The following is a 10,791-nucleotide window of genomic DNA, read 5'->3' as shown; positions in this document are numbered from 1 at the left end:
TACACTGTACACGTAAACATGTGCATCTGGCATCTTCTACCATTAACATGTAATATTTATCTCAGAGGGCGGAGACACCTTTGTGCAAGAGGTAACACAGTATACTTTTATCTGGTGTAAGCCCAAACCCCACATTTACAGGCTTAAAATGCTACTTCAGAACTAAGTGTGGTTTTAAAAGTATGCAGAACTAATATACTGTATTCTACGTTGGTTTAATTTGACAAAAATGGACAGAAGGCAAAATGAAAAAGGTTTATTTCCTGTGTTTTTATCCACGGCCAATACTGTATTTTTTCTGATGAATATATGTCAAAAGACCTCTCAGCTTTATTTTCCATTTTATACAACTACAGTATTTACAAGCAGTTTACAGTAACACTCACACACACTCACAGACACGCGCAAGGACACATAGCCTTATCTCGGGTGTATACTGAATGCTGGTAAAGGCAATGACCTTTCAGAGCCCATGATCAGAAAAGGGAAAGCTGTCCTCCTTTTACAGATCCACTCACCCCCAACCATTTCTAACATATCCCTTCTTCCTTTTCCTCACGCAGAACTCGCTGCCAGACTTGAACAGGGTTAATGTAATCAATGTTGACAATGTCCTGAAAGTAGAGCTTTAAAAAAGCACGAGCCGATACAACTCTCCCATTTCTATTGTTTTGGTTTCCGACTCAAGCTTCACATACAAAGAATTTTGTTCAAAAACAAGCACACCGACCCCAAGAGTCATCTGGAGCAGCCATCTTGTCTCTGTGGTGCAGATGTGCAGGTAATGCAGACTCACCCTCACCACCTGTCAGAGGACCTCTGTTACTCCTACTGGTTCCAATGAATCAGAAGAAGAGGGAGAGCCTATATAATAGGCCTAAGTATGACGTCCAAGCTGTGTGTAACCCTGCATGACCATCAGCTTGAGTCATGGGCAATTCTACGCTGAGTCCACAAAGTGGCACATCAGGATGTTCAGCTTACAGATGAGCGTCTGACCCAATTCAGAAAGGACAGACAGCTGTTTCTAGGCAAGAAAAAGAAACTCTTACCACACAGTTCTTGACAGGTAACTCTGGGGAGGTGACTCATTACAGAAAATAGACCTCTCTATTCAAGCCAGGTTAGAGCCTTCCAGACCTATTTGATAACCAATTCCTTTCTGATTACAGCTAGTGAATAGGTTAACAAGTTTCAAATGAGACAGCTTGGGTGTTCATCGACAAGATGATTTTAAAAGAGAATGAGGAAAAGGCCTGGACTTAAATACTTATTTTATAAAATGCCTGTGTATCCAACATATTCAAATCTGTACCACCTGAAACACACTGCAGAATCTAATTTACCTTTCTCCTGATCAGTAAAACTCAATATCCATCTAAGACTGAAAGAGAAAGTTCAAAGGCCAACAGCAGGCTCCATGCACCATTTTAAGTCTTTACTGAATTTCCATTCATCTTGGAGTTAAAGAAAATGGCTCTAGAAGAAGGGACCAAGCTTATCTGAACAGTGTATTGTCTCACAAGAAAAGTGAAGTGAGTCTGTGTCCAAAGTAACTTTATATAATTACTACAAGAGATGAGAAAGACTACTGAGGACTTAAAAAAATAAAAACCCAGAAATAAATTTGCTTGTATTAATGAGAAAGTACTTAAATATAAAAGTAATTAACACACTGGACAGCAGTTTATATTTTGATAGCTAGTAAACATAAATTCAAAGAATTCTCCCATAACACTATTTTTTTTTCAAGTCACATATTTAGAACAAAAGATGATAGAAATTTAGCTAAAAAGAGAGATAATTTTAGACACTGGGCAAATATTAAAGACCCACTTTTTGATGAATTCCTCAAGACTGCAACCCATCAGGTGAGTTCTAGGCTGAGGCAGAAAGATGCTGGTAGGAAACTAAGCAGAATTTACAAAGGGCATGTGACCCTTGCTCAAGTGTGAGGCTTATTTCATAGGAGACACAAAAACTAATTCAGAACGAGTTCATAATGACCTATGGTTTCCTATATAAGAATTTGCATGGGCACTGTTTAACATTCAGTACCCAGAGTCATTTTCTATGTCTTTCAAGAGAGAAATATTGTCTGTTCTCTTCTGGTTCAAGCACTGGAAGTATTATCAATATACTTCAAAAAAATTTTTTTTTCAAAACACCTCCAATCTAATGGAATTTTATCCCCTGCCAGCGGAAACAGAAGTCAGAACACGGAATGCTTGCCCACTCGCCTCAGAAGTAATTACTGTCTTCTTGTAAAGCTTCCACATCGCCTCATCTCTACCCTCCCAAGTCCCATGTGCCACACCACTGCATGCTAATCTAGCCTCAAGGACAAAGTAAAGCTCCTTAGCAAAAGACACACTTGAAAAGTATTTTTGGCTCTGGAAAATGGTGTAGAAGGGGAGTTCCCACCACGATATGGGCTGAAAGAGTCATCAAAAGCCTCGTTTAGGGGTACAAATAGTTGGTTGTTTTGTTTTTAATTTTTGTCATTAAAGATGAAATCAAGGCCATTCCAGGATTGTCCACTCAAAGTGGGGCAAGATAAGAAAGAAAATCAGAGACTTCAATGGTGCAGCTCTATCTAAAGGAAATAAAAAGTTGTTTCAACTACTTGCAAAATTACGTTAAAAGCACTGAAGTATGCTGGAGTTTTGTACTTTAGTGAGAAATGCTAAGCAGAAAATCTAAAATACTAACTTGCTATCTAGGTGGGTACTGGGAGACAAAGAATCTATAATAAATTTAATCTTCAGACACAAATCTTCAATTATCGCTATCCTCCCTGCTAAAATTAGAAAAGTATTTTTTTAAGGTTATCAGTTTTAGATTAAAAAACTAAAAACAAGACTTCTCTTAGGGTTCCTAATTTATAAATTTAATAAAGTTATATAGTAACAACAATACCTTGTTTCAAGAAAAATGTCCAACTTTCCCAAATTAAGACTTGATGATATACATGTTCCATACAGAACCCCGTCTTACATGTGGGATCTTACTTCCAGAGCATTTAATACCTAACAATCATGAGAGGGACTCGGCATAAACAGAATTCTGACCTTTGACCAAATCATCTAAAGTTCATCTTCTGATGCTTTCTCTGTGGCAAGACAGATCATCTTCCTCCTTAGACGGCAAACCCTCCACTTACTTCTCCGCCTAGGAACAGTCATGAAAAGATCAGACTCGGTTCTGAGCAGGGAAGGGAACCAGCAGCAGGGAGCACAAAGTCCTTTGAGAGGTTTGAAACACGGACACACAGGCTGGGTGCTTAGCGTCAGAAAGACCACCACGGAACACACTGTACAGCAAGGATCTGCCCAAATGAGGCAACAGAACAGAGGACCAGAAGCGGGAAGAGACACCGTAAAGTGGTCAATTTAGAGATAGAAAGGGCTCCTTTTGTAAAGGATCAATAAGTCATCTGACAAATAGTTTTCAACAATAAAGTCTGCAAAGTTTAAAGTCTATGGAAACGTCAATACAAGGCACATTGGGTTCGGAACGACCACCGATTTCGAGAGTAACACGGGGAAACGAACAGGGTTTGAAGCACAGGTGTGGGAAGACTCCTCCCGGCTGCCGCCGCCAGCTCTCATCCTGTCTCCTGTCCCGTCAGGCCACACGTGACACCTGGATCCTAGTCAGTGGGAACAACAGCTCTCTCCTCTCCCCTCAGAAGGTATTACATCCGTGTGGCCTCACACAGACGCCACCGAGTCAACTGGCCAGTGCCACACGTTGGAATGGTCACAGCTCAGACAGATGACCAGCTTCTTTCTGCGGTCTGTCCATGGGGAGACAGATGGCTGCTCCCAGGTGCTCTGAGGAGACGGGCGATTTTCTTTGGAGTTTAAAACAAGGGGAATTTCAAGCATTTTAAAAATGCTCCAAGTTGCAAATGAAACCTAAACTGTAGTTTGCACGCAGCCTCACTGTAAATCCAAGGTACAGAATTCCCTGAATACATGCTCCTTAAAAACCAATATAATTTATGAGACAACATATGAATTAAGTCAATTGCACAGTTATAAATATCTTAAATGACAGGTATACACCATAAATCACAGGAAATCAATTCAAGTAATAGAAAAGGAACACGGAGGAAGCAAAGTGCGGAACTGCTAAAGACGACAGAGCAAGAATTGCGCCACATAGACAATTTTGTTTGAAAAACTTTTACTTGAGAAACCGAACTTCATGAGTAACTTCAAGAGCTAGGAACTCTTCAAACAAAAGGCAACCGATCCTTCAAGTTCCTGGGCCTTCGTCATCTTGAAAAGCAAAAGCATGTTCCAGAAGTAACTCCAGAGCCTGGCCCCAGCTGGAGAGGCGTGGCACACTTGAGAAGAGAGAGGGCGGCTGGCGGTGGCGCTCGCCAGGCCGATCCTCTGTCACCAGCTCTGGGAAAAGTCAGGGATGAAGCTATGTGTGTGTCTCCAGAGTCCAGCACACTAACAGAAAAGGACCAGCAGGTCCTGGGGGCTATGGGTCGGGGGAGGGGGGCTAATCCTGAAGGCAATTTAAATAATGGTATTTTATTTTTATATATAAATAAATGTTCTGAGAAATCTCAGATTTAGTGCATTGCTGTAAAAAATTAGTGCAGTTTTTTTCATTAAAGTTTTTAGCTTTCAAGGAATAAGATAAACCTACGTCTATTCATCATCTTTCTCACTGTACATTATACTTTTATACTGTTATGTGTCAAACTGAATGTTTCCACATGGGTCTGTTTGTAAAAATCATGGTCAATGGATTTCATTTTCTACGACAAAAACCATGGCAACTGTTTTTGGCAAAGAAATTAGAAAAATATGAGCTCAGAGTTAGAGACAAGAGCCTGTGGGTTAAAGCATAAATGCATAGAGAGCCTTTCAGAGACAGGCTCCGACAGATTTGCCTTTCATGCAGCTAACTTAAAAAAATAGTTCGGCTTTATTTGGGGGTGGAGACAGTGACAGGAGTCGGGTGGAGGCGCTTAACCAGGCCACTGTTCAAGTCTTGGCTGGGAAGGGCAGCCAGTCCCGCAGGGGGTCTTCTGCAGCCTTACTCTCTCTCGAGAAAGGAACACAGGTGCACGATGCAGGCTCACACTTCTGCCCCCAGTTCCAGGACCCCAGTTTCAATGACAGTCACGTATTTATCATCAATCTGGACCAGGAGCACTGTCTTGTCGATGTGGGACCTTGTACCTGGGTCTCTGCTGCAAGGCACCCATCGGTGAATCACCTATGAATCAGATTAAAGGTGCAGTTAGAGCTTGCATGTGCCCTTGACCTCACTGGTGCCCGGTGCAGTTCTGCTAAGGACTCAAGCTGGGAGACAGAGCAGCCCACACCACCAAGGGCACACAGCGGCTTCCCTGGAGAACTCACATGGCCTTCCATGCCCTCCTGGGGACTCCAGTCTTTCCAGCTGTTTCTCCCAGCTTTTAACCGAATTCCTTCATCAGGCCACTGCAGCTCTTTCCTTTTTGACAGGTTAATCCCTTCCAGAATCTGACTGAGATCCACAATCTAAACAGACACATATTCCAGTTCACATTTTCCCTTGATGGTGAAAAAGGTAAGACGAAACAAAATTCTCTCTAGGACTCTTTGCATTTTAAATTCTCTACTGCTTACTGTGGAATTAAAAAACTCAATAGCCCCGAATCCATCCCTTTTAGACTACCTTCCTGCAATGACTGCATCAGTGCTGAGTGGGGACAGGTATTACAGACACAAAAACTGGTGCTTTCACTTTTAAGTTGCCAGAAAAAATTTCCCCAACATTCCAAAGTGCTCAAATTCCCCATCTAAATAAATGAAATTTTCACCAAGTCCCCCACTCAACAAGTAAGACACAGAGCCGAAAGTGAATCAGCGGGACTCTCTGGCCTGCTCACCTGGACTCTGTAAATCACCTCCCCCTTCCTGGCATGGGATCCGTTGGCAGGACTGAAGGCGCTGCCTGGCGGGGCCTCAGTGGCGCTGCTCTGGCTGCCCTCTGCCCCAAGAAAGCCCACGAGGGTGTGGTGCTTGCAGGCTGGGATGCTTTGGCTGGAGCTGCTGGAGGAGGGCAGGCCGTGCTGCAGACAGGCCACGCCGCCCTGGCTGGTGGCCTCCATCTGGTTCACCATGGAGAGGCGGGACTGGATGGAGGACGGCAGGTTTCGGAGTGATATCTGGCTGGTGGAGGAGCGCCGGCAGGGCACGAAGCCCGTGGTGGACATCCGGAGGGACGAGTGCCGGCTGCCGTAGCAGTAGGAAGACTGGCTGGCCATGGAGGCTCGCGCTGGGGACTGTCTGACCAGGCTGGACTGCACCGAGTGGGCGCTGTGGCTAGTGCCTGGCGGGGAGCAAAGTCAGCTTCATCAACACAAGGCAAGTCACGGCTGGGCTGTGTGCGGGGCTTTCTCAAACTGTCCCCTAAACCATCACCCCGTAAGTTTATAGAATTTAACATTTATGTCTGAAACTTCAAAGGCTACAAAAAAAGAAATAATTCCTGAAATCTATTTTCTTGTATTCCTACAAAACTAATTTTTTATTTCTTAAAGCTTTTTAAAATTCAAATTCTAGGATATAAGAAAAAAATAATTTACAGCAAATTTCTTAATTTAAGGTTAGAATAAATTCTAAAATATTTTTTACAGAGGTATTTCAGAGATAAGAATTTAAAAAATGATATTTATTTTTGGAAAGGACAGAATCATGAATGTTTAAAGAAACACTGTGTAGGACTGGAGAGATGGCTCAGCAATTAAGAGAACCGGCTGCTCTTGCACAGACCTGGGTTCGATTCCCAGCCCCCACGTGGTGGCTCACAACCATCTGTAATTCGAGTTCCAGGGGATCTGACTCCTTCTTCTGACCTCCGCAGGTGTTGCACACATATATGCAGGTAAACACTCATACACACGACATAAAAATAGCAAAATTTCACAAAAGAAACACTGCATGATCTCACATGGAATCTAAGAGTCAAACTCAGGGGCCAAGAGCAGTTGGCAGCTGACGGGGCAGGATGGGGGCAGGGAGCTCCGAGCTCCAGCTGGACGGAAGTGTGTCTTCTGGGGGGCACCACAGCACAGTGCTACAGTGAGTGCTAACCTCTGTGTGCCTCAAAACTGCTGGGCAGACACAAGATATTATTACCAGGAGAGAGAGAGAGAGAGAGAGAGAGAGAGAGAGAGAGAGAGAGAGAGAGAGAGAGAGAGAGAGACAGACAGACAGACAGACAGACAGACAGACAGACAGACGGGTGTGGGGGAGGGGCAAGTGCACAAGGAAATGGCTGTTCGGGAGCCTGACTGAATCAAGAGGAAGGTAACAGGTGACGCTCACGGGAGGGAGCCTCTGACCGCTGAGGATGCCCACTTGAGAGAAACTTGCTGCAAAGATTCTTAGCGTTGGGTATCACGACACTTACAAGGTCTCTCCCACTGAGCCTGTTTTTAAAGTGTGTAGCCTAGGAAAGTACTAAGTTACTACAAAGATTCACATGTTATTGCACTACAGGATGGAAGTTAGATGAAATACAACAATTAATTATTATCGGCTTTAAAAATGTAACATATATTTGGGTTTTTGAGATAGAATCTCTGTCCATAGCCCTGGCCATCCTGTAACTAACTATGTAGTCAGGCTGGCTTCAAACTCAGAGATGCCTGCCTGTCTCCTGAGTACTGGGATTAAAGGCACACACCTTAAACCAATAATGTTTTGAGTAAAGCATGTGAAGTACAAGATGTATACATGTGTATCAATGACTGATACAGACAAATGGTATAATGCACTACTGGATATCAAGTAAACACCGTATTTCCAGGTAACAACACACACACACACACACACACACACACACACACACACACACACACACACACACACAGGCAGATGGCTAAGAGCCAACAGGTAACACAACTTTGTCTTGAGTTACCTAGTGTTGGCGGGTACGATGTGGTGGGCGGGTGCAGTCCTGACCCTGCTGCCTGTCCCGGGTTCCCAGTGCTCCCCTGGGACACGTTGCCATGGGGGTCACTGACCGTGGCTGCATTGTTCCCAGGACAGGAAGTCCCACCTCCAGTGTCAGAATCTTCAATATTGCCACCACTGTTACAGCCAGCTCCACAACCCTTCCTTAACCTGGAGACAAATTCCAAGGTAGGACGCATTAGCCTTCCGTCACTTCAAAATCAATTCCCTCTTCTTTTTCTGCTCTTCTGAGGTACCAGCAGTACTGCCATGTCTACTTTCCAAAGCCTTTACAGCATTATCAGGATCAGGAACAAGTCCCCTTCCCAAGAGGTTTGAGAAGCACATGCCTCCCCCACCCACCGCCTCAAGTCCAGCTCTCCAGTTCTGAACCCATTGTCCATACAGCACAATGAAGAACTGTACAAACAGTTGTACTATCGGGACCCCAGCTGGAACCAGCAATCTTTGTTCTCTGAGACAGGCTCATTCTGTAGCCCAGGCTGCTCAAGGATTCTGTAGAAATTCTTCAATTATCAGCAATCCTCCTGCTTCAGTCCCCTGAATGCTGGGATTACAGGTATGAGCTACCGCACTGGGACTCACTTTGTCTACACTGCTGCTGTAACTTCTGCTACTTCATCTCCCCTGTTTGGTTTCTGTCATTTTAAACACAGGAAGACTAACAGCTACCCTGACTGGGCATGCCTACCTCAGCTGGGTACTGGACACCCTGCACCAAGAACACCCTTGATCCTAGGCAAATCATAACTTATCTCTATGCTATTTCTCCCTGGGAGGAAGCTCAATGTCTTGTAACCAGCGCAGGTAACACAGGTTTTCTGAAAATGAAATCCCTGTGAATCCTCTCCCGGCTTAGGTTCTGTTGGAGGTTAATACAACCTGAGTCTTTAAGCACTGGCCAGTCCTTAGGAAATTGAACGTCACCATTCAGAGAGTGTGGCTCTAGCTCATATTCTGTTTCCTCTAGCTCATATTCTGTTTCCTTAACAACCCGAGAACAATGACCTCTCAACTGTCCTTACTGTCCACCAAACTATGATGCGCCTGTACCCTCTGTGTGGCCTCACTAGACAGCAGGCAGAGGGACTGTGACGTGCACACTCCAACACACCGTGGGACTGCATCTGGGTAATGACTGTTGCCATGGCAACGGTCTTCGCGGCACAGCCAGATGTGTGGCGTGCTCCCTGCTGCTGCTGCTGCGAAGGAGTGCATGAGCAAAGGAAGCAACCCACATGCAAGGTTCCAAGATGCTGCAGCAGAGTAAGGAAATTAAATACCGGAGAGGGGAGCAGAGGGGCGTTAGAGTTCTGGGGATGTCGCCACTGGTCCATCAGCTCCACCATTAGCCTGACTAAGGTTTATCTCGGTTTCTGAAGATAAGGAGCTGATTTCTAGCTCCTGGGGTTCGGGCAGAGTCCGTGTGCATATGCCCTGGCATCTCCATCTTCTCTACCAGCTTCCTAGGTGACCGACTACACTGCTGAGGGAGAGAGGCCCCGGGAGCGGCACCACTGGAAGACAGAACCTCACTACCTGTGCCAGGTGGACACTATGAAGTTCCGGATATTCCCCAAGCTGATTGGTCCCCCAAGAATTTCTTTGAGCTGGTCATGGCTGTCGGAGTAAGACGTTGTCAGGGGTGACACAAAGATCGGGTAGCCAATAGGCTGATCACAAGACGAGTTTATCATGTTTCGCAGGGCCTGCTTTGCATTCTGGATGCTGCCTCTCTCGGGGTTCCGGTTCCGGAGGAAAACAAGCTCCTGCTGCTGCCCTGCCCAGAGACCTCGGACACATTCCTTGTTCACCTATGGACAGGAAAGGGCAGGGACAAGGGTCAAGAAAGAAAGTGCAGACATGGTGACACACAGTGCGTTGACCAACTGAAAAGCTGTGACTACAAGGTCACCTTTGAAAGGAGTTAGCCATGCTCCTTCATGGACAGCTGACTGCTGAGTAATCCGCACCTCAGTATGCTTCCTCTTGCTACACCTTCTAACAACACTTCTGTTTGCCAAGCTAGTGAACTGGATGACAGACAGTTCTGATGGAAATGACAGGCAACACATGTTCAGCTTGAGAGGATGTTGGTGATATTCTGGGGTTGGTTAAAAGATTAGATAACGATTGGTGGTTGACAAGATGGCTCAGCGGGCAAAGGTATTTTCTGCCAAGCCTAGCGACTTGAGTGTGATCCCTGTGGCCCATCTGGTGCGGTGGAAGGAGAGAACCAACTCCTGGAAGCTGTTCTCTAGCTTCCACAGGAACTCAGCACCACGGTGTGTGTGAATACACACACACCGACATGCACACACACTTTTAAAGAGAGAAAAGTGAATCATTATAAACTTCAAACCTCAAAAACCAAAGTTCCTAAACCGCTAAAACATTTGCACACACACATGCACACATACATGAACACTCACACACTTACTCAAATGCACACATGTGCAGAATGAGTGGGAGTCAGCGAGAATTTAGGGAACAAAGCATTTACAGTTAGCTTTGAACCACGGGAAGCACAAGCTTTGTCTCTCTCTCTTCACCGAGGAGAGCGCCTCATTAGCAGCAGAGCGCTGGCTTTTACAGAAGGAACACTGTTCTGATTTCACATGGAATAGATGAAAGGCCACCAACACTGAAGTAAACTAAACAAACCTCACAGGGCAGAGGGAAGTACTGATAAGTGAGTGTTCAGAAGCCGTGAATGCGCCACCTGCTCCGTTTCCAGTGTAAACAGTGCCAAGCACACTTCAGAGGCTGGATTAAGGTGCCTGACCTCAACTCTTCC

General features: G+C 45.1%; 1 protein-coding gene across 7 annotated transcripts in view; it reads right to left on the bottom strand.

Moving 5' to 3' along the window:
* Window positions 1–240: 240 nt before the first annotated feature.
* Window positions 241–10,791, bottom strand: part of Pcnx1 (pecanex 1) — a 147,052-nt gene continuing 136,501 nt past the window's right edge. For all 7 annotated transcript variants that reach the window (XM_015991913.3, XM_006973077.4, XM_015991914.3 and 4 more), the window contains 5 exons: window positions 9,534–9,808; window positions 7,939–8,144; window positions 5,903–6,345; window positions 5,391–5,531; window positions 241–5,244 (listed from right to left, as the gene is read on the bottom strand). In XM_015991913.3, coding sequence (XP_015847399.1) covers window positions 5,104–5,244; window positions 5,391–5,531; window positions 5,903–6,345; window positions 7,939–8,144; window positions 9,534–9,808 — 1,206 coding nt within the window. In that variant the 3' untranslated portion in view covers window positions 241–5,103. The remainder of the gene's footprint in view (window positions 5,245–5,390; window positions 5,532–5,902; window positions 6,346–7,938; window positions 8,145–9,533; window positions 9,809–10,791) is intronic.

Source organism: Peromyscus maniculatus, chromosome 14 (genome assembly GCF_049852395.1).
Source record: "Peromyscus maniculatus bairdii isolate BWxNUB_F1_BW_parent chromosome 14, HU_Pman_BW_mat_3.1, whole genome shotgun sequence".
Lineage (NCBI taxonomy): Eukaryota > Metazoa > Chordata > Mammalia > Rodentia > Cricetidae > Peromyscus > Peromyscus maniculatus.
Note: the sequence above shows the minus strand (reverse complement) of the source record. Positions and strands in the feature narration are given on the sequence as shown.